Source organism: Varanus komodoensis, unplaced genomic scaffold (genome assembly GCF_004798865.1).
Source record: "Varanus komodoensis strain SLA01 unplaced genomic scaffold, ASM479886v1 scaffold43, whole genome shotgun sequence".
NCBI lineage: Eukaryota > Metazoa > Chordata > Lepidosauria > Squamata > Varanidae > Varanus > Varanus komodoensis.
The window spans coordinates 4044179-4068299 of record NW_025335985.1 but is presented as its reverse complement, the minus strand read 5'-3'; the positions used below and the strand labels follow the sequence as shown (position 1 = coordinate 4068299).

Below are 24121 nucleotides of genomic sequence, written 5' to 3'. Positions count from 1 at the left end.
AGAGTGCCTGGAGCAGTTGAATCAACACTTGCCCAAGCACACTGCTAGGGAAGGGGATGCTGGCCACTGGCCTATAGTTATTAACATTTTCCAGGTCCAAGTTAGGGGGTTTTTTAGGAGTGGCTTAATTACAACCCCTTTTAGAAAGATTAGCATTCACAGCCTCCTTGACCCAGGTAAAAATCTCTTCCTTAATTGTGGCAATAAGCCATGAGGGGCAAGGACACAAATGGCGGGTTGAACCTCAGGCCTCAATAACTGAAGTTTATCCAATAAAACTGGACAAGACAGTGCACTGGATGCCTCTTCTAGTGGAACTGCATCAATTGTGGTGTCCGATTCATGATGGAACTGAGCAGCTTTATCTTCAAAGTGCAGTGCAAATTCATCACAATGAACTACTGAGGACTCCATAATTTCTTGTTCTTGTCCAGAACACAACAGGCTGTGACCCATGTGGAAAATGAACAACACTAAGAAGACACAATGCTGGTGGAAAACAATGCTCTTGTTTGCCTCCCTCACTGCCACAGAGTAGGCTCAATGATGAGCTCTAACCCAACTGGACTCAGCACAAGTTTTCCTCCACCTGCACACTAGCCAACTCCCCTCTTGCTAGGTGTGTACCAAGGAGATGACCAAGCTCTCCTCAAGGAAAGAGAATGCTTGGGAGTGATTCTGTCAACTCCCCAACCCATCTCTGCATTCCACAGACTGACATGGGGCTTCAGCAGGAGCACCAGCTATACCATCCATAAACTCCCCTACAGCCCTCTGGAAACCATCAGGATTCTTTCACTTCCAGGGGAAGATCATTTTTAAAGGTCCCCCACCCAGGCAGAGGTAAAAGAGAAATGAAAGTCTAAACTTTAGTAAGGAGTGATCTGACCATGAGTAAGTGGTTGATGTTATTTCCCCCAGTTCCAGAATACCATCCTCCTGCCAAGTTGAGAAAACAAAACAAAGGGCATGTGTTGGGCCAATAACATGTTGAGAAAGTCCCATGATTGTCATGGCAGCCATGAAGTCCCAAGCTTCCCTGAATATAACAGCCCTGGCATGGAAGTTAAGCTCCTCCAGTACCATCATCCTAGGGTCCTCAACACCAAGTCCAAGACCACCTCCATCAGCTCAGGCAGGGAAACTGAAGGGCAGCAGGGTGGCTGGTACAGCAGCATAATTCCTAATCTCTCTTGGGAGTGGGCATATTTGGTGTAATTATGGTATAATTTACCCTACTCTTGCCCTTTCTCTTATCCAAAAAGATTCATGATGTAACTGACAACACATAAAACAGCATGATCTGCCATTAAAATACAACAGAGTAACAAGTAATGAAAGTCAAATAAAAATCAGATAAATAGTGTCATATTATATTAAAGAAACAAAGAGTTCAACGTCTTATTTTTTCTCCAACCAACCCCCCCCCCAAAAGAACAACACCCCATAAAAACAGCTGCCTGAAAGAGACAGGAAGGGAGTTTCATATGTGAACCACACCAAGAAAGGCCTGCTCCTTGTTACCACCCATCAGAAGGTGGGAGTCCTTGAGCACACAGGCGATCCTCCAGTAACTAGTTCTTGAGGCTCTCAAATCATTGTTTCAGGGTGAATAAATATACCGAAAAATGTCACCACTGAAAAAAAATGGATTATTTTGGGCAGCAGACACAATGGTGACAGAAAAGTGGTTCTCTTTACTATCATCACCACCAGAAAACAGTCTTGAAGATGACCTACAGTCCAAGACAGCAACTTTTACAACTTCACAGACTCCTCTGCTATTCCTGAGGCAGTCATATTTACCCACAATCCATGTTTACAAATATTTATTATCAGTAAATAAATAAAATTCATAAGATCGACTGCAGGAATCAAGCAGAGAATGGGAATGTTCTGATAAGTATATTTAATTGATTGTAACTTTAGCATAAAGCTGAATAAGGAAGGCTGAGCATCGAAGGATTGAGGCCTTAGAATTGTGGTGCTGGAAGAGACTCCTGAGAGTCCCTTGGACTGCAAGGCGATCAAACTGGTCAGTCCTAGAGGAGATCAACCTTGACTGCTCTTTACAAGGCCAGATACTGAAGATGAAACTCAAATACTTTGGGCACCTAATGAGAAGGAAGGACTCCCTGGAGAAGAGCCTAATGCTGGGAACAATAGATGGCAAAAGAAGAAGGGGACAGCAGAGAATGAGGTGGCTAGATGGAGTCACTAAAGCAGTTGGTGGGGGCTTAAGTGGACTCCGGGAGATGGTGGAGGACAGAAAGGCCTGGAGGAATGTTGTCCATGTGGTCGCGATGGGTTGGACACAACTTTGCGACTAACAACAACCACAAAACTTTAGCATCTGTGACTAGAGTTTCAGTGCATCTCAGGTTATGTCTTGTTCAACCAAAACTGGTTCAGTGTTTAATGAATGCCACAATGCCTCTTTTATAAAGTTTTGTCTAAGCTGGTTAACTGCTGGAAATGTAATACTGCTCACGCTTACCGTAATCAATGCTTTGGCCATGTCCAGTAGTTGCCTTTTTTTGGGAAAAGGTTATAATACAGATAAATTTTATTGCCATCTTTGGGAAAGGGTTATAATACAGGTGCATTTTGTACTAGAACACTCTTTAATATTTACTGATGTACACATAGTGTTAAATCATCTACCTGTTTCCTGGAAGTTAATGTATGGCCAGTGTAAATGGGTCTTCCACTTTCTTTGGATAGCTAAAAGAATGATATTAAAACATTGGAAGGATAAATGCTCACCTCCTATAATACAATTTATTGAGAACCTAACTAAGTTTTCAATATTGGAAGAGATGGCATAGAGAAACCACTCTGGAAGGGATATATAGATGGGTATATGGTTCTGCCCTTGTCAAAGTTTCTGTATAATCAATATATTGAAAGCTATGTAGCTAATAATGTTCATTTTCCTGATTTTGTTTTGTTGAAGCTAACAATAAAAATAAAAGACTGTGCTCAGCGTGACTATTGTACTTTGGCTGCTTTCAGCAACTCTGAAAAACAGGAGGCCAAGTTAATTTTCCACAGGGGGGAATTCTCTTAGGAATTGTGTCATATCTGCATCTCTCTCACTATTTCAAATATATTAAATATGCCTGTAGAGGCAAGTGCTTAATTGTACAGAATCAGCAGTATCGAGTAAGAAAGAGAGTAGTGATTTAATCATGGGATCATCTGCCAATGAATAGTGAAAAGGAAACTGAAGGTATTTCAACAAACTCATTGGAAGATACCAGAAGCTGAAATAGAGGAGTAATTATCAGTATATCTTGCTTAGTGCAGCTTTCCTCAACCTGGTGCCTTTCCAATGTGTCGGAATACAACCTGTTTGGTCGGCATAATATCTAGCTCAGTCCTCACAGACTAGAAATTCTTTGAACAGGGGTCATGAAACACCTATTTTCTGTAAAGTACATATGGCTAGCACCTTCATCTTAAATAAACTCCTCATCATCAAATGAAAAAGATGTTAGCTAAGTTTTCCCTCAATGCAAGCTTTAATGTTCCTCTTAATTTCCATAAAGTGTCTCAAACATCCAATATATTAAATTTTTGATCAGTGTAATTGCTAAAAAACATACTTAGAGTAACTACTATCTTTTGCAACATCTGTTCTCTACCACAGCCTTTCCAAACTGTTTAGAAGAAACCATTTAGTGATAGATTTCCATCCAATGAATTCAAGCTATGATCAAGAAGTTATGAAGCACTGCAAATATTCAAAGGTATTTACTCACAGTGAGCTGAGTTCACATGACACAACAAGCCACCTTGGCAATAAGCCAGATAACTGGGCTCACTATGGGTATTTCACTTGCTCCCTTCCCCACTTCTTCCTCCAGGTGGTATCCCAGTGCAGACCTCAACAGGAATGTTTCCTCTCTCTGACAGTATGAGCATGAGCTAATTTCAGCTTGCTGCAGCTGTTGGAGAATCCCTGTAAAGAAAATGGGACTCTTGCAAAGAGCTATCTGTATATTTTTCCAGCTGAAGCTGTATGTTCACATCATTTCTTCTTCTTGTCATCACAGTGCAAAGAGGGCTGGTGACCCAAAGTTAAGGATGAGGGAGGAATCTATTTTGATGGTGGGAATTCCTGATTCCCTGGTGTCAGCTCTCTGGACTCTGGCCTGCTTTTTTACAGCCGTTAGGATGACTTCTTAGTGAGCATGCCAAGCATTCGTGTGGGCACCTGTCAGCCCTAAGCAAACACTGTGTGAGTGGAGTCCTTCCATGCAAAGGATTTACAACCCTTGTATGGCACATGACACTGCAGAAAGTTGAAAGTTCTACAACTGGAGTTCTGTTAGTATACATGGGATTAATCATGACTCGGCTTGCTTCCTAAGCAAGACCTGAGCACAAGAAGTCCAACAAATGGAAGAGGGCTGGATTCCAGGAAGGATAATCATAACCCCAGCTGAAGCACAACATGGAGCAAAAGAGCACTGATCAGGCATCCCCATCTCCTGCTTGGTCTGAAGCAGAAGGTGGGGGTACCCAATTCACTCAGCAGTGGCACCTTGAGAATGAGGTAGTTCCACCAAGCAGATTGCTAGCTTTTAGTTATCTTTACAACAGACCCATAAGTCAGGTCAATGTCAAGGTGGGAGAGGGAGAGCTGAATATAAGAGTTCTTAACTGACACCGTTTAGTGAATTAATGGTTAAAGTGAGAGATAAACTGGGATCTTCCCAGTTATACTATGGTAGTGGCTATAATACGGTAATACAAGGACTGTCCATGAACAGGATAAGAACCATTTTTATTTGATTTCAAAAAGGAAAAGATGTTTGCTATATTCTAAATTAAGTGTGCAACATTATGCTCATCCAACTGTTTTACATCTACAGGAAGTGGGAAGTGAGGGAGGGAAACTACAAAAAAAAACACAACAACCCTGTGGCCTTTTCCTGCCTGTCTCTAGCTGCAAGTCATGTTACCACCCCTTTAGAAAAAAAAAGTATTTCACATTTTGCCTAATATGGATTGAAAAGATGACATAAAAAATTTTTTTAATAAACATTTGGATAAAAGGAAGAGGATATGAAATACTTCTACGTATGATGCACAATCCTGCACTAAAACCATCTGTTAAGTCAGCTGCTAAACAGATGGAGAACTTTTTGTAGCAATTGCAAAAAAATTAACAAAATATATATGTAAAGTGAATTAATTGCTAATACCATATTATAGTAGCATTGATCCTGAACTAGAGTAGACGTCTACCCCCATATCTCAAAATAAAACAGATGCATTGTAGGATGTTGCAAGAAAACCTTCAACAAATACTTACAATGATGTGTCATAAGAAACACTTTTCTCACATCAAGATAAATTTGTCAAAGAGGCTAGTATTGATCTCAAGGCAGAAAGGCTTGGTCCTGGACAGCATTCAAGGTGGCTCCCATGTACTGTGATCTCTGAGAGGGAATCAAGGTTGTTTTCTCCTAATTTATACTAGGCCTAAGCTCTGAAGGAAACTATGCATAGTACTGAGAGATCACTGGAGCTGAAGCCTGGAAGGGGATGCTAGAAGTCAGTCAACTAGGTATGGGCATAACCAATCCCTGCAAGGGTGAGAGCAAAACATGGCTGTGTATTTGGTAAAGAGCCTTGGAGTCATAGCTTGGGTGAACAGCAAGACACATTACTAGTAAGCTGCAGAGCTGATGATGAAGCAGAGATAGGACTGGCTTCCTGTACACAGAATGCTTAAAAAGGGCAATGTCTACAAAATTTGCCAGAGACTATTATACACCAGGCTAGTATTCCTGGTGCCATCGCAATGTAGAAATAGACAACATTGAGATCCACTGCCACCTAATCTCCTCTGTGCAAGAGAGGCAGAATATTGAACTTCTAGGGCATTAGAAAAAAAATCACATCATGAAAGTTCATTACAGAACAAACTCCTCCATCCCACTTGGGTACTGTGAAGCAACAGAGATGGAAACCATCGCATAACTGTGAGGAAGGAACAGTTGAACGGCCATTTTTTTTAGGAGAAATCTACTTCCAATTGCAACAATAATCATAGTGGAATGACTCTAAGGTGCCCAAAGCAGAAAGGGTGTCAAAATCTATCCAAAAGCCCTCCCTGATGATACTAAGAACCCAAGACTCAGAAGTAATAAAAGACCGCTTTAGGTTTAAAAATATGAAATAAGAGTTCCAAAGAGAGATGAAGAGGCAAGAAAAACATGGTGTGTGTGTGAAAGCCAAATTTGTCCAGAAGAACCACTTATTTGTGGTTAGCATGGTACCTGGTCAACAAATAATGCCTCCTCACAAAGGCCTGAGTATGCTGGCATGATGTGCAATAATACTGGAATTGAGAGTGATAGATGGTTGCTTGTACCATCTCTGCTATCTCGGTAAACTCTGGGCCATTTGCCTCAGGCCCATCTTCTGAGCTGTTGTCTTTGCTTTCTATAGAGTCCATCACCTCACCTATTTTGGCAATGAAGAGGCCATCCCCATGAAAAGATAGGTCTTCTATACGGAATCTGCCCTTCCAAGAGATGCCTGCAGATCTTAGCCAGGCATGCCTATGGAGAGCAACCAGACTCATCATGACCTTCGAGTCACAATCTGTATTAATCTGTATCAATCTGTTGCCTGGAGAGCTGCACTGCTTCTGACTGGAAGATATAAGACAGCTTCCTCTGATCTTCAGACAATTCATCACAGAGGGAATCAGTTTCCCCAAAGGAAATATTGGTAGCAGAAGATTATGACTGAATAGCCACATGGAGTCCAACACTATGGGAGCCTAGAGAAAAAATCTCATCAAAACCAAGACACTCTCTCTATGGGCAAAGACTGTATCTGTTGTTACAAAGACTTCAGTTGTAACAACTAAACAATGATGGAATTGGGACATGGATAAGTGTAAAGGAAAGTACACAATACATATTCTCTAGGAATTTGGAGCCAAGAAGGGAGATGATTTCCAAAATTGTTAACCATATGCAGAATGGTAGGGAGACAAAGAACAGAGACTGGTGCTGACATTTCTAAGTATATGGTATTAAATACCGGGTTCTTAGTAAGTTGCAGAGGATGTTCTGTCTCTATTCCCATGGACTGAACTGTGCAAAGGATCCAATTGGAGAAATGGGCAAGGAACTCGGATGGAGAAGTTGGGTCTTGTGTATCAATAGCTGCACCTAGTGAGGAGATAGATGGTGTCACCGAGGAGCAAGAGGCTGAATCAGATGGGTAGTCCTCTCTCTCTAAAAATGGTGATTCCTGCTGATGAAGGTTCTGAATGACTGTGAAAGCTGAAACCCAGGTCCCAGACCGCATTCTGGCAACAACTGGGAGCAGCGTGTGGCATCATGTGCAGTGGGCAACATCAAGGGTGGGCAGGCCAAGACTGATGCAGTGGGTTCCTGGGAGGTGATGGTGGCAGTTGTGGGGCTTGGAAAATGTATTCCTGAGGCAGCAACCATCTGTACCACAATGAGGTTGGGGACTATCTTGGGTAGTTAGCCCCATCTATTTGGAGAAGTAATCCTATCTATTTGGAGAAGCCTTTAGTAAGAGGGACTAACCATCATAATTTACCTATTATTTATTTGTTTCACTGCATACCATGCAAAAGTCTATGCTCTCTGTATTAATGATTTTGTATAAGCTGCTTTATAAAGTTAATTTGAAAAGTGGTATTGCAATGCATCAAATACATATGTTACGGTTTTGTGTTTAACTACATTACTTATTCTGAATTCTTAATATGGACCGGACTTTATTATGACAGTATAACAGAAGTTCTAGTATTAATACCAGTGCAGTAGCTGGAGTATTGGGCTTTTACACAGAGGAAGCTCAAAACCCAGTTCATCAATAAAGCTCACTTGGACTGAGTGGGAGCCACCACTGAATTGTGGATTGCTATTAACCTGATCTTGTTGTGCAAAGAAAACATGCCTTGTTAACAATACATGAAAAGAACCCATGGTTTGTTGTTTGGTTTTGAACTCTGAGATGTTCATACTTAACAAATTATATTTTGTTAGCACACCAGTGTTCACACAGCACAACTCCCTGTTCAACAACAAACTATAGTTCAGCATTAACCCACACTCTGGTTTGTCATTGTATAAATCCATCCTTCTTTCAACTTAGACTAACACATAGGGCTGTATAAATATCATGCCATTCTATGTTTCAAGGAAGCACGGCAACATACAAAGGAAGATAGCATACATGAATATCCAACAGCCAATGTGGCATTACTGTTTAGAGTTTAGGACTGAGACTTGAGAGACCTGGGTTCTACTCCCCACTCAGCCACGAAGCTCACTGATTTTGTGCCAGGCACTGACTCTCAACCTAAACTACTTCACGAGGTTTTTCTGAGGATAAAATACAGAGGAGGAGAAAGGTAAAAAAGGCTGGGTATCAGCATAAGGAATAAGTAATAAATTGGATTGTAATGTCATCATTCTTCCAATAAGCACAGGACAAGATCCACGATGCTATCCCATTTACTGATTACAACATCTTTGAGAAGTAGGTTAGGCTAATAGTGATTGGTCACAAGGTAAGTTTCCTGACTGAGGATGGATTTGAATCCAGGTCCCTCTGTCCCAGTATTATACCTACCATTCCATATTGCCTCTGCTCTCTCTGTGTTCATATAACACCAAAAGGTTAAGTTCCAACATGTCAAATTATACCTTTGTTATCAGTACTTAGCATTTACAACTTGCTATCCAATTGGGAATCAAGGAAAATATGAATATAATTTGCATACCCACTCAAAATTCTCAGCTTCTGTCTTTGAAATTGTCCCTGCAGAACTCCCAAACTACCCTTTCACTTTCTTTGTACTGAAAAAGCATATTAGCAATTTGGCATAAATGCTTTTTATAGAGGAAATGCCACTAGTGAGCCCTTTCTAATTCCTCTTTTAAAATCTCCAAACAACATTTTAAATTCAGGAGAGCTTTGTGTAAACATATTCTGAAATAAGCTGTGAAATCTTCAAGTGTACACATGACTTCACTGGGTTCGGAATACAGGAATCTGCCTTATACTGAGCCATACCATTGGTCCAGCTAGTCCAGTATTGTCCAGGTAGGCTGGTGGCAACTGGACAAAGGTTTCCGAGGAAGTTTTCAAGCCCCATCTGGAAAGGTTGCAGATTGAACCTGGGATCTCTTGGATGGAAACCATGTGTTGTGCCACTGAAGGGTAAACCCTGCATTCCACTAGTGATCCCTACCACAAAGCCATGGTCTCACTTGAAGAAGGTGCTTCTGCCTGCTTCCCACTGTGCCACAGCTCACCCTATTCAGCAACTGAGTCTAAGCCACAAAGAGCCTTTTCAAGGAGCTGAAGGGGCTGCCATGGGAAGGAGTCAGCATCATCCAGCCCAGCCACATACACCTACAGCTGGATCAATCCCTGTATGTACGGCCCCAGATACAGCTCAGCTACATACACCTACATCTGGATCCTACTGTGCATGTACATCCCCAGATCCTGGCCCAGGAAATCCTTCCAAGAACCCACATACTTTTTCACTTAGCAAGTTTCAAATTTGTATTTTTTTTCTTAAACATTTCTTGCATATTAAAATATTGACATTGCTCTGCAGTTCTTAACAAATTAAGTCCATAAGCTGAATGCCCATTACTGGATTTCATTTAGTCAAGTTATGTTTGCAGGGAAGATATGCGCTTCTTATCGATGTTCTTTGCAATTTAAGTAATTAAGATAACCATTAACATTACCATTTTATGAGCAGTGAGAAGAGCCTTTTGTTACGTTTGTTTATACAGAGATCTGCATTTATTATGAGTCCTCTTTGGTATGTTTCAATAAAAGCTTTCTGCTGACATGATCTTACAGTGACATAATCTGCAGCTGACTTCAGAATAGAGGTTTCTACAAATCTGAAGTTACTGGGCTACCAGGAACTGTTGATTACAACCAGTTTGATTACCTGTGGATCAAAATGATATATACCTTGAAAAGCTTATATGTGAGATTTTGTGATTATCATGCTATAAGTAATTCAGAAAGTAAGTAGTAGCATTCATTCTTTTGAGATTGGATTCTGAATAAAAATTAAACAAGCTTTGATATACCATCTGAAGTAATCTGTATCCCGTTCTATGTCTGTGTACATATTTCATCAATGAAATTTTTAAAATTTTCAACATATTTGACTTAATACATCTTATTCCAGCTTGTGAATTACATTCAGGGAAAGCCATAAACATAACTGAACTCAAGTCACAAAAGAATTCTATCACCATAATTTAAAGTGTCACAAAATAAAGCACAAGCAGAAATTTCATCAAATCAAAAAGCAAACCTTATTTCTTCCTTTTAAAGTCTCACTGTTTCCTTCATTAATTCTCTCAAAGTACCAAAGTCATAAACATAGCCAGATTGCTATGGTCAGGTTTCTCTTTCTTGTTTGCTGAATATTTTGATTTTCAAAGTTTTGTGGCTTGTTCATTGAATTTTGGAGAAAGAAGGAAAAGCCAAAAGCCACAAATCTAATAGATAGTGAAAACAGGTAAAATCCCATTTAATCCCATCTTTTGGGAAATTTGTACCTTTTGGCCTTTGCCTCCATTCCGCATTGTTATAATGATACCCTCTTGCTCTTTTCATTTGAATGTGTTCTTATGCTGCGGTCAAGTAGTGCTGCAGGATTAAAAGGGTGAAAATCAGCATTTTGGTCCCCTTTGACTTCAAACAAAATTGGTTTAAATTAAATGTGGCTTTACTGCAGGGGTCTTCAACTATCTTGAGCCATGGGCACATTTGGCAACTTGATGAACTATTCTGGGCACCACCACAAAATGGCTGCCATTGAGGCAATACAAAGGACAAGTAACCTGTCCAAAAGACTAACTACAAGGTACAGATGAGCTCTGAGCTCAAACCAAACTCTAAACAATTCCTTTGAACCTAGGTTTCATCAAATCATTTTCACTGCAATCCCAAGGGCTAATAAAATGTGTTTAATAAAAAAGTGGAAGTAGTAAAACATCTTGAGTGGCACCAAGAGAGGCATCTAGAGGTGCATTGGTGCCTGAAAGGCACCACATTTCCCACCCTGGCTCTAGTGGATGCTTGGTAGCACAACAACTGTCTTCCTCCCTTGCTAGACAACTGTCTTCCTCTCTGCTCCTCACTGCAGCCCTCTCCATTGCCCAAAAAATCTGCCCAATCGTCCAGAGCAGATTTTGAGAGTTCACAGGAACTGTGGGAGAGTGATAAATCCCCGCCCCCATTCTGCCAAGTGAACTGTTTCCATCACAAAAAACACAACCAGATTCAACCCACTGTCTCCATGCGAACAACACTATTTTCCACCCTAATATCTTAAGGTGTAATTTTCCATTGGTTGTCCCTCATATTTGCATACTTACATTTTGGATATTCAAGACTCCTTTGAATATTTCAGAAATGCATAACTCTGAGCATGCATCACATTGGCCAGGAATTATAATCCTAAAAGCATATTAATGCCAGAGCATCCAAGGGCTTATCTACAGTACCATACCGGTTTAATGGTCATTCCCTAGCTCCAGTGAACTGTAGTTCTAAGGGAAACAGCATTCTCAGCACTTTCAAAGACAACAATTCTCATAATTATTTACAAAAGCTGGACAATTAATTCTGTATAATAATAATCCAAGTGTAGTATTGCCCTAACATGTATTTGGATATGCCCTAATATAGCATTCTCTGCAAGTGGCATCAACTTGTAAGTAATAAAAGTAACCCTGAGGAGGTAGGTAGCACTCAAGACATCTGAAAAACCATCAACTTCAGTCCAAGTCCACAAAAACAACAAAGCAACTCTAAATTTCAGAGTACATGTTAGCAACACATTTAAGTTTGCACAAATATCTAGACATAAGAACTGCACAGGAGTGATTGATCACTTGACATAACACCATAACATTCAAACCTACGACGAAAATCCATCATTACTCTCCTTAAACTTGTAATGCACAGCCAAAATGAAAGCATACTATATTCCCAGAGTTACTAAAACAGCCACAATACATATATTACATACTCACTTCTTTTCTGAGAGGTCTAAGCCACTGTTGTCTATTCCCTCTACTTTTATATTCTTCTGTCCACAGATATTTCCATAACTGTCATATCCTGAAACCAATCTTGCAGCTGCTCCAGTAGCTATTGAAAAGCCACAAATAAGACCCTGAGAAGAAATAAGATGAGAATAAAAGCTTTCAGTAACAAACTATTAAAAGTTATTTTTAAAATGTTCTCGTGATAGAGATATATAATACAAACACAACACTGTTCCAATTTCATCTTTTTTATTGAAGTGTAGATTTTTTTTAAAAAAAGGAAAAACACAGATTGTCCCAAAACATATAAGACAGACAAGAAACAAGAAACAGAATCATACATAGCGTAATTGCATCCAAGTGGTGGAATTAAAACCATTTCCTTAAGATAAAAAGAAGACAAAAGGGTCTAATAAACAAGAATACATTGGTCTGAGTTCTCCTAAAGCTCCTGTGATAACATGTTAGTGATCTGAATGAACGTTTGTTATCCCAAGTGCATTTAGAAGCTCAGGTAGTGGCAGTGAAAATGAGAGTAAGTGTATTGCAACAGTGCTGGCTATTGTACTTAATTTTAGTATACAGGCTTACATTTATATTTTATTATGTACATCACATTGAAATCTTAAAGAAAAGCAGTTAAGAATTTTAAAAATAAACAAACTGTAGTCAAATGAACTGTTGAAAGAAAAAAACTTAGTGCAAGCATGTTTTAAATTTGTGCTTGGATAAGTGGGTCAGCATTCTACAAGAAGAAATGTGTTGGCAGAAATATGTTGACAGAAGATGAATCTTAGCACAATTCCTGACACCCACAGAAGATACACTGATCTCACAGATGTGCTGAAATCAGTCACATTAGTTGTTTAGCTCAGCTGATTAACATCATGTGCACCTCATACCTTAAAAGAATTTGACTCCCTATTAGGAGTCAAAATGTCATTCAATCCCTGAAATAAGCCTATGGCAAGACCATTTTAGAGCTGATCTTTTGTTACTTACCATGCCAATGCAAAAGAGAATGAACAGCAGCAGCCATGGAATATCTGTGCAGCTGCGATCCTCCAGTGGCTTCCATTCTCGCTTGGAGCTCTAGTAAGGGAGACAAATAGGGGCAGGAACAGAAAGAGAAGAACAAAGAAAAAATAATGATTATGGAATGCTAGTTGCAGTAAGCTTGTCCTCCACTCAAAATGTGAAACTTAAGTAATATTCTGGGGTAATGGGAATATAACTGATTATACTAGTGGAAGATTTTCGGTTGGATGGACTCCAACCCTGCTAGGGTTCAGTATTCAGAAGCACTTGGAAAATTATTTTCTATACTTTTAAGCATTGTCAAGAGCAGCAGTAAAATTACCAGGGCAAAGAACTCAACAATCAGAAAGCATTTCAGACATACATGTATGGAAATATACCCAATGGAAATAAAGAAATAATCATAAAGCACTTGGGTACTTTTACATCTTTTATTTTTTGTTTATCACTTGATCATTCATTATTTGACTACCAACCAAAGAATGAACTGCCTTCCTTAAAAGAATACTACATTCAAAGCAATATGTAACCTATGTGTTTGATTTACAAAGGGTTTTGCATATGGTAGAAAATATGTGTTTAATAGTGCTTGGAGTTAATGCCTTGTATCATCAGAGAATGTAGAGGCTGGGGACAAATTAAAAAGAATGTGTGAGTGGTAAAACTTTTAGTTAGTTCTTTAAAAGAAAAAAAGGTGGGATATAGAATCAATAAATAAATGTTCTGTTATAAAATATTAAAGATGTAATTCAATGCCCTCCACACTCAATGCTCATAAAATCGGAAACTCAGAGATCTATGTATATCTGATATGCAGCATGAGGAGTGCTGATTACTACTGCCCTGAACCACACACCCTGCAATTAATCAAGATGGCTGTTTCTGGCTATCTAGATGTAACACCACAGAGAGGGAGAGGAGGAGGCTGGGGTGCCACTTGGATATAATGTAAGCCACTGGCCGCTGCCACCTCCTGCCTCACCCAACAGCATGCCCCTTTTCCTCTTCCCTGAAGCCAGTTTCAAACATCAGAAGGGCAGCCAGAGCAATTCCTTTTGCACCAGCTGTAAGGGAACCAGGGTGAGAGGCTCAGTGAGGGGCCCAGGCTCAGAGACATGGGCAGCATTTGAAATCCCAGCTCTGCGATTGCAGTACCTCAGAGCTGGGGCTCCAAATAATCTTATGCCCACCACAACAATGCCAGGAGGCTATAGGATTAGGTCCTGTCAAATGTATTAATTTCAAAGATATGCACCCATTTTTAGGGATCACACTCTTACCTGCATTAAGTAATTGTTAAGATCATACCATCACCTAACATACTTCCGTGAAACATGTACCATTGGGATATTTCATTACATAGCTTTTATCTGAGCTAAACAGATCAGATAATCTCACTTTCTGGGTAGAACTTTCAGTATTTAATCACTGGGCTTTTCAAAATAACAGTTTCATGGAAAGTTATTCATCTAGTCAATGCACTTCAAGACAATCATACAAAATGAGCAACAGAAAAGAAAGCAGTGTCAAAGTACAGTGTCATCTTTGTATCCCTGGCTGGAGCAGAAAATAGGAAAGTTGCCTGGTCAGTCAAGACATTAGTTATTTCAGTATTCCTCCATACTTTCCGCACAAAGAAATCTGTATAAGAAGGAAAAATAGTAAGATATACTTCAATCTAAACTACAAGCAGTTAAGTTACAGTGCAGGAAAAAAGACACAATATATGAAGATGAGAACTGGATGTTCTTATTTAATTCACTAATGTTTAATTTTAATTTAAAAAGTTTTAATTAATTCAATCTATGCATATTTATGCATATTTAGATAGAATATCTAAATTTAGACAGATAGAATATTTAGATAGAATATTTAGAAAGAATATGCAATCTATGCATATTTAGATAGAAAATGTCCTTACAACCCTCAGCATTCTCCAACAAGCATGGATGGGATCTGTAGGGGGGGGGGGGTAGCCTAAACATGCATAGGATTAAGGCCTTAATTTTAGAAAGTGTCTACAGGGCCAGAGAATCTAGCCCTGAGTTTGGAAAATAGCTCCAAATTTAGAGCTGGGTCTCCACACTCAGACCATCCTCCTCCCTGCTATATTGGCAGCATCTCCGAAGTCATAAGAGAGTGTTTGGGCGGGGGGGGGGGGATACCAGTGCCACCAAGATATGACATCTCCTGACAGCACCTCAGTTTCTTTCCCTCCCTGTCCGATAGGCCATCTAGCCAAGTTGCAAGGCACAAGGAGCACAGAGGTCATCTTTGATCTTGTGCTCCTCCTGTCCTGCATAGGATGTCCATAATCCTACAAGTTTGGAGGGTTATAAGAAGCCTCATTGGATTACATTCTTAATTAATTTTTTGCCATTTCAGTGAATAATAACAGAAGGTCAAAGCTTAAAGGGCTGAGATTTAAGAGAAAACAATGGCTGCTGTTGTTGCAGATCATCAACTCATCTATTATAGATTCAGAACTATTTAGAGTTAAAGTAAATTTCCTCAACAATGTAATGATATCAAAGAAAGATGGACAATATAAAAATTGAATTTTGTTAACTTGTGGTCAAAAGGCAAAGTCTAAGAAGTATCTTATTTAAGAATGAAAATTCTTAAGGGAGAAGGAAAGTACAGAAACTCATATGTGACAAACACTCATTGAATGAATATCTGGAGTGCACTGATCACCATTTGAACTTGTTTATGCCCTAGAAGCAATGTCAGAGGAAGTAGTGTGTCACCTACCACACTTTCCGACCTGGATAAAAGGAGTTTTTTTATAGCAGGAAAAATGCAGAGAACTGAGTAAAATCTCCAGCTTTAGAAGTTCAACCTCTGAAAAAAAGTCAACTGCTTCATTGTAGTGTTTCACTATTATTGGCTTTATGTTAATTCCATTTCTGGTAGCTAGAATTTCACTGTTAAGAGTTCAAGTTTTTACCCCACTGTATTCATATGACTCTGGACAGACGAGCAATGGAAGGCAAAACATTATTAGTATTTTAGAGATGAAGAAACTGAGTTGATAGTGACTACTCCAAAGCCAAAAACCATGCACCATCTGTCTTGTTTGCATTGTAAACTGCTGTACGTTTTCAAATGTAGCCTGTTAGCAATACGTCCTCTTAAGCAACTCAGACACCAAACTTCTGAACTGCTTTTTCAATAACATGTTTGGGGGAACATGCAGGAGACACTATTGGGGGATCCCAAATGGTGGACATGCTCAATGTTTGCATCATCACATCAGTAAGCTAAAAGTCACCTGGCAAATTGATGGCTGAACTGGAATGTAAAGTCAAGACCTTGTTCAATCGATCCCAAGAACTTTACGTTCCTACCCAGAGTAAATATGTCTGTAGAGCTCCCAGCTACAAGCACCTTAAGAGTTTTTCATTTTTATGGCCACCTGTTTTCCATTATTCATAGGCGCGCATACTAAAATCCTTAAGTAAGATAATTAGAGGACCACATGCTAGATATGAGCTAAATGAAAATTATGCATGCAGATTGCAGTTGTAAAATGTCAAGAAGGGTTTTTTATTATTAAAATCTGACATTTCTTACCCAATATATTTTCTCAAGTATTTTTCTATACTAGCAAAGCTTGCTTGTACAAGACCCTCCAATCAGCAGGTGCTGACAGAATGGGGGCAAGGAAAGAAGAAAGCAAGTTACTTCTTCAGTCATGGAGGTGGTTGACAGTGCTAGTTGACGTAGGAGAATTAATTTCTCTTTCAGCCTTGCCCAGCTAGCTCCAGGTTTGTGAGAGCCAGCAAAGATGCAAATCCTACTTCAACCAGAATGAGATACACTCTAAACACATGCACATCACACAATATACCCAACCAAATTGGCCTCATTGTGAACTCCACTAACAGCCTACTGCAGTAGATTTATGCCAAGTTAACTGTAACTTGTATTGCTTTACTAACCTTGGGCAGTAAGTTATTACTTAGGCAGCTTGCAGTTTTCCAAAACCATGAATTTGTAAAATAAAATGGCAGTGCATATCTTTATTGTTTCTCCTGTCCCTATACAAAATGGTTTTATTTTTATTTTGTTTACCATTTCCCCTCTCAGTTACTAATGCTGCCACTTCATATGGCAAGGCAACCCAGCTTCCTAATACTCTTCTGTAACTAAGCCAAAATACATGTAATAGAAATAATCACATATTCTTCCCCTGTTTACGCCTGCTTCCAATTTTCTCTTCTTCCCCGTTGTTTCCCTTTCTGTCTATTTTCAGCTTATAACTCCTTGAGGAAGGAACTGGTGAAATACATCCTTAATAACAACAACAACTATGGTGATATGATATAAATCTTGAGCTAAGCAACTTCATAGAATACGTTACAGTGTGATATGTACATGCTGCAATGTAGCGCAATCAGGAAGGCAGATATAGAATTTGTAACAGAGGAGAAAAGCCAAGGCCAACATCACTATGCGGGTCAGAGAATGGAGTAAGTGGCAAGAGGGAGATAGAGCAAGAGTCTGGTAGCAAGAAAGAGCAGCTTGGTGGCTTCCTTACATTTATTGATTTATTTATTAGATTTATATCCCACTTTTTTCTCATAACAGACTCAAAGTAGCTTACATCATTCTCCTCCTGCTGCTCTCAACCTTATCCCCACAAGAACAAACCTGTGGGGTAGGACGGGCTGAGTCTGCGACTGACCCAAAGTCACCCAATTGGCTGTATGGCCAAGTGGGGGCTAGAACCCAGATTGCCTGAGTCCCAGTTCCATGCTCTTAACCACTACATCACACTGGCTCTGTAACATACAAGTTGCCAAAACTGAAAGAGTGCAAGCTGTCCTGGATCTCGCAAATGTGAAGCGGCCTTCGCTATCCTTGATCATCTGATTTCAAAGACAGAATGATTATGGCTAACGCTGAACATTGCCTACCTTAACTGGCTGGAGTTCACTTACCATGACCCTGTGGTACAGACAGTAGGAACCACAGATCTGACCCACAGGGCTCCTGGTCTGAGCACCACAGCATCCAGCCCTGAGCAACCACCTCATCTCACATCACTCTCTCTATTTCTGATGTTCAGGCATGAGTGCTGTTACTTATTCAGCCAAAATAATAGTACCCATACCAAGGAGGAAAGTATCAACGCACGCAGAGGAACTTTTGGAGGAGTATAAAATTTTTAAAAGAAAAACCTCTAAGGTAAGGGGAAGAAACAAAATGGCCCAGTTTAGAACTGAATTTGCCTGGTGGCCACAGAATGCTGACTACTGGGTAGGTGGGGCCTGAAGTCATCCTTGAGGAAGGCATAATTGACTGACCAACTCTGTTCTGACTAGAACATTGGATAGCAGCACTTCACGTGGTAATATTTCATTGCAGGTCCCACTTGTCCTCACTAATACCTTGCTTTTATAAACCGGACATTGTATAAGCCTTATGGTTTTAGCATTTCCTAACAGGTCTTCTGCACTACTCTTTGTGCTGAAATGTCACAGCACATTCTGATATTATTCTCAATGTTTTGAAACCACTTCATTTTGTTAAGTCTTGCAACACTGTTATGGAAGGAAGCAATAACAGAAAGGACACAAAGCAGACTTTGGACATTCTCAAGGAAGACAGGGATGCCAATAAAAGCAGTACAGGTTTTCATTCTCTTGTGCATTCCAACTGCAAATGCAATTGTGTAATAAGGGTTTTAAAAGCCAGTGCAAAAGATGAAAAGAGATTTGGTAGTCTAAGAGATCACTCACAGTCACCTTAAGTGATCTGCTTCATTTTGCTTGGTGCATAGTCTACAGCTTATTTTCAAAAGCATAAAATGAAAGGTATGGTTTTACAGGTGCATAAAAGTCACATGGATGAATTAAATATAAACCCATGATCTTTACAAAATTTTTCCAATATTGCATCATATTAAGTCTTGTTCTCTCACACATTGAATCTGTGTGATTAAACCGGTAAATAACACTGCTACTCTAAGCTACTAAACCAACTATTCCCCTTAGTTCCCAAAAAATCAAATAGGTGAAATGAAATCAGATATACAATAAACATGCAGATACTTTCTAACTTAGTATTATGGTTGCCTGAGCATCTTTAATATATCATTTGTGAGAAACAAATTGTTTTAATCCAAGTGTTATTATTACTAACTCTGCAATCTGGCAGTAGCTCATTTTGCCCCATCGTTACTGAAGTACCATAAAAGCTGCAGCTGACAAGCCTGGCCAGCAGCCCACAATGATTTCAGCCTTTCTTCTTAGCATAAAGACAGGCATAAGCATTACAGTTTTCCCTGGCAGTTGCCACAGTGCAAACATTTCCCATTAAAGTGTGGTTATTATTTAGACAGGTCAAGCATTGAATAATCCTGACCCTTTCGCACCATTCCAATGGTGCAGAGGTTGCTTTTCACTCCATTTTAAACCTTCCTATTTAAAAAAAAAACCTTAATGTAAATATATACTCTATATATACACAGAGAGAGAGACACAAACATCACTGCTTCATCTTCAGCAAATGATATGAGTCAGTGGATCTCTCAAAAGGGAGCTCAGCTTACTTGTCCCATTCTGAAAATAAGAGCTTTGACTCATTTCTGATGTTGCTTTAGCAAAAATTAGCTTTCTGTTGAATCTGTGGCTGGTCTCATGGGCACAACATCATAAATATAGGTACAACAGCAGTACTGGATGCTGCCCATTGTATAGAACTGGAACTTTGTGTCTAATGGGTTTTATCCAAAGTCTCCTCAGCACAATTTACTGTTAGGTGAGCACTAAGATCATATGCCAACACATATAAACAAGGTCACACATAGTACATACTTAGTCTTTTTACTATTTTCCTTGTACTTTCCCGTTTATTTCTGTCCGGGATTTCTTTCTTGCAGAGCTTGTAAGCCTGGCAGAGCTATACAAATCTAAATTCCTTTCTTTATTCCAAATACACTCTTATGAATGACAGACTCTGTATTATCCAGAGTTGTAAGAGGAGCCCAGTGTGAACTGCTGGTAATTTCAGCCACTGGGTTTACAGTATGATTACTCTTTTTGTTCTCTGCAAACGCACAAAAGCAGAAGGGATGTTTATGTACAAAAGAAATAGCAACAATGCTTTCAGCACAGATGCTTGTTCTCACAGTTATTTTGCATGCTTTAAGATATAGCCTACAGAATGTCAACATTTCTAGTTTTAATTTTAATGAGTTTCCTCTGATAAACCTGGAAGTTTAAGTCCGAAGAAGAACATATAAGTTCAAGTCCTCTGCAATACAATCCTATGTAGGTTTACTAAGCCTCACTGAGTTCAACAGGATCCTAGATAAATATATACAAGATTTTAAGCTGCCTATCCCCAGTTATAGAATGTAGAACTGCAAACATCATTCCCATCATATTCATATTCAAAGTACTTCTTGGACTCAAAATATGTAAGTACAAAAGACAGGTGAACAAAGAAGATTAGCAGTAAGATTATTGAAATGATATGATAGAGAGAGGACATAGCAAACAGCATAAGCATCATAACAGTTGAAGATGTTCATGATTATTCTCCTCTCCCTCCTGTCACAGAAACAGAGATTGCCTTCCAAATATATATGAAGAACAAACACAGATGCAGAAACTGGAAGAATTAGTAGGGCCCAGGGAGGAAGGAAAAAAGATCAGTGTCACAGTAAGAACAGAACATAAACAACCTTTAGCATGAAGGTATGTGTTAAATAAAGAGGGTAGCTAAAGAATGCATACAATGGATGCTTGTAGCAGCGTACTTTTCAAGAAATAATTTCTGGGAGAAATATTTTGGATTAAAAAAAAAACAGGGAGCATATCTAAGCAAGAAGCTAACTACATATGGGACTTAAGTCCCCTCTCCATTAATACACTAGCACACTGACCCTCCGCCCCTTGTGGAAGAGTTGGGCATGATTGAAGGTTTCACTTAGAATACTCTATAACTGCTTAGGACTCTACCACTTACTATGCAAGCAACTGGAACTATCCCCCAAAGGATCAGACTATTTCTTTGTATAACAAGATGGATTGCTATGAAACCACATGAAGTAGAATGGACCATTTCACAAGGCAAACTAAGACTTCTGTATGCAGGGCTTCCAAGTTCTGCTATCCCATGGGCAACATTACTAGGAAAAGACTGATTCAAGTGACAGCTAACATTTCTTTCCAATCTCGAGCAATCTGAAGAAACATGTTCCCATAAAAAAATAACATTGATGCTTCAGAATATAAAATAAATGCACAAAAAATGGTATCCAATGCAAACTGGAAAGCAGGAGTCAAAATACTCCCTAGCAACTCAACATTCAACCCAAACTATAAATGCAAAAATCTCAGGCTGATAAGTAGGAAGATTTGGAACTATATGACAACACAAACACTGCTTCAAACACTAGTATAGATGAACAAAATTGTGATTTCATAATAATCAATGATCAAGCACAGTATTGCAAAATCCTCCCACACAAATAGTAAGAGATAGAATATACCTATACTCTTTTGAGGATGAAATACTAAGTTTTGCAATTACATAGACACACTTCATGTTCCAATGAATCTGGAAGAGACTGATCCAAATAAAAATAATTGATATCAAGCAAAACTTCTCAACCTGACATTTTCCTACAAAAGGTGTGACACACCAAAGTCTTATTTAGACAAACAGTTTTTAGGGTAATCAATGTTCCTGGAGTGCCCTGTACAACCCACACGCCACTCAGGAATGGAACATAGAGCTATTCTGAAAAGCAAACTTGCAGAATACCAGTATACCAATGTCTTCAGCACTTGTAGAATGCCAGTTCCAGATCTTTAGAACATGCTGTGAAGCAGCCTTCCCCAGTCTAGAGTCCTTCAGATGTGTTGGACCACAACTCCCATCAATCAGCAGTCATGCTAAAGGGAAGCACTAAGGCTGCTGTTGTGCTTGCATTTGATAATCAACCCTTCTTTCAGTAAATATTTAGGGTAAAAGAAAGCAGTGTTGTCTCTTTGTAATTTCTTGATAGTGAGCAAATTTCCCCATCCTTTTAAAATATTGTGCATCATCTACTGTGAGCACAAGAAAGTTTGGTAAAAGATCTCCTATGTTTCTCTTTTTCAGGTACACGTATAGACATGTACTTTCACATACAAATATGAACAAGTATATTCAGTAACAATTTAATGACTAGGGCAATTTATTCCAGTGTGTTTATCCATAAATGTTATCCTGCAAATAATCTTGAAGTGCTACTTTCAACCATTTGGATCATTCCATTACTGTTGATCAAAATATGTTATTTCTTTTCTATTCTCTGATGAAGTTAAGCAGATAAACATGGGCCTGAAGCATGACCTCAGTCAAAAAAGAAATCATTAGGCAACAAAACTGGAAACATGGGTATGCACTGTATTATTATACAATCCATACTGTTAAAAATGCCAAATAATTGCCAATATTTCAAGTGCATCTGGTGAATATCTCGTTAATCCCTACAAGTACTGAGTACATCAGTTATGACTGTATCACCTTCATAGAACTGTATCAGCTTGGTAGAAGGCAGCACCTATACCATCTTCAAATACCAAAATGTGTCAGTTTAGGGAATTTTAATATGATAAATCAACAATGCCACCAGACTCTGAAGAAGTGGAGTATAGGAGAGATGGAAATGAGCCCAGTTCTACCAGTGTAAAAGAAGTAAATTGCAAAGGTTTAAGACAAACCATCAATTAAATAATTCTATATGCATTCAGATAGAGCCATCTCCCTATTCACTTTTTTATTGGAATATATCTTTTCTATTTGCTACTGAGGAAGAACACACTAGGTAAGGGAGAGCTGAGTATAGACCAAACGCACATGAGGTCTTAAATGGATCGGCTTCCACAAGCACTTCTATTAGAGGGATGAGGGACAGTCAGTATACACAAAGTTATATACATTTAATTAATTCAGTTACTTGTTTTCACATTTCCCATTGAAGAGAAATTTTCCACATCTATTACTCTGCTGAAAAACCCCAGGATCCTACGGAGAATGCTGGGATGCATTCTAGGATGCACTCATTATGCTCAAAGGCCCTCCCTCTGTTCCTTGAAAACTGAAAATCTCTTGTACAACTGTCTCCAAACTACACTGCATCTGCACATTGCAAGGGAAGAATTAATGGTCATAGTGAACAAGCTGCTTTCTGGAGACTTGTCTAGCAATGTTCATCTTCTTGAAGAATCATTGCTCAGCTTCCAGAGAGCTTGATTTAATAGTGCAAATATTATTTTAAATGAATAAGCCTTCATGTGTATAGCAGTGCTCATAGATACAGAAGCAGCAACTAAAATAAGCCAAGAAGGTATGGGGTGGAATAAGATGGGAAGGTTTACACACTAAGCAATGCTCTAAATAAGCTGCTCTGGACTGGTTTGCCACAAAGTCATGGTAGATGCAACACATGACTGTGGCTTGTTCTCCCTCTTCTTTCCTCATGGTCTTCTAGTGAGCTCTGACACATATCCCAGGAGACTGCAGTAAAATCCATCTTGTTTCTGACTCCCAACTCTAACTGCTACCTGTTTTCATTCCTCAACTTTTAAATCTTTTTCAATTCCTCCAAAACACAAAACTGAGATTGTAATTTATTGGGATTGGTATTATGCACTTTCACAACTGCATAAGTGTGCATTTATAGTTATCCATCACATTGTCCTGCCTAGTCAACTTTCATGTATATTTCAGCTCTCACAGAGACCTGCAAAGTGGAGCAGGTAACATTTAAGAACATTGGCAGGATGAGGTTACATATAGGCTAATTTGTACACAGTCGTGAAAGACGGTGCGCTTTTGTGTTTTGGTTTTTTTTCCCAGAAAAAGGGGGACTGGAAAATGTTCCAATGCTCTAAATAAGGTTATCTGATTTAGCATATTTGACTTTTTATTCCCAAATACACATTTTCCTGCAATAAGTAACCAAAATACTTTAG

The 24121-nt window shown here is 39.1% G+C and overlaps 1 protein-coding gene across 2 annotated transcripts in view; it reads right to left on the bottom strand.

Moving 5' to 3' along the window:
• Positions 1 to 24121, bottom strand: part of SLC44A1 (solute carrier family 44 member 1) — a 95661-nt gene that overhangs the window by 56673 nt on the left and 14867 nt on the right. For both annotated transcript variants that reach the window (XM_044443951.1, XM_044443952.1), the window contains exons 2-3: positions 13107 to 13196; positions 12090 to 12232 (exon numbers count right to left, since the gene is read on the bottom strand). In XM_044443951.1, coding sequence (XP_044299886.1) covers positions 12090 to 12232; positions 13107 to 13196 — 233 coding nt within the window. The remainder of the gene's footprint in view (positions 1 to 12089; positions 12233 to 13106; positions 13197 to 24121) is intronic.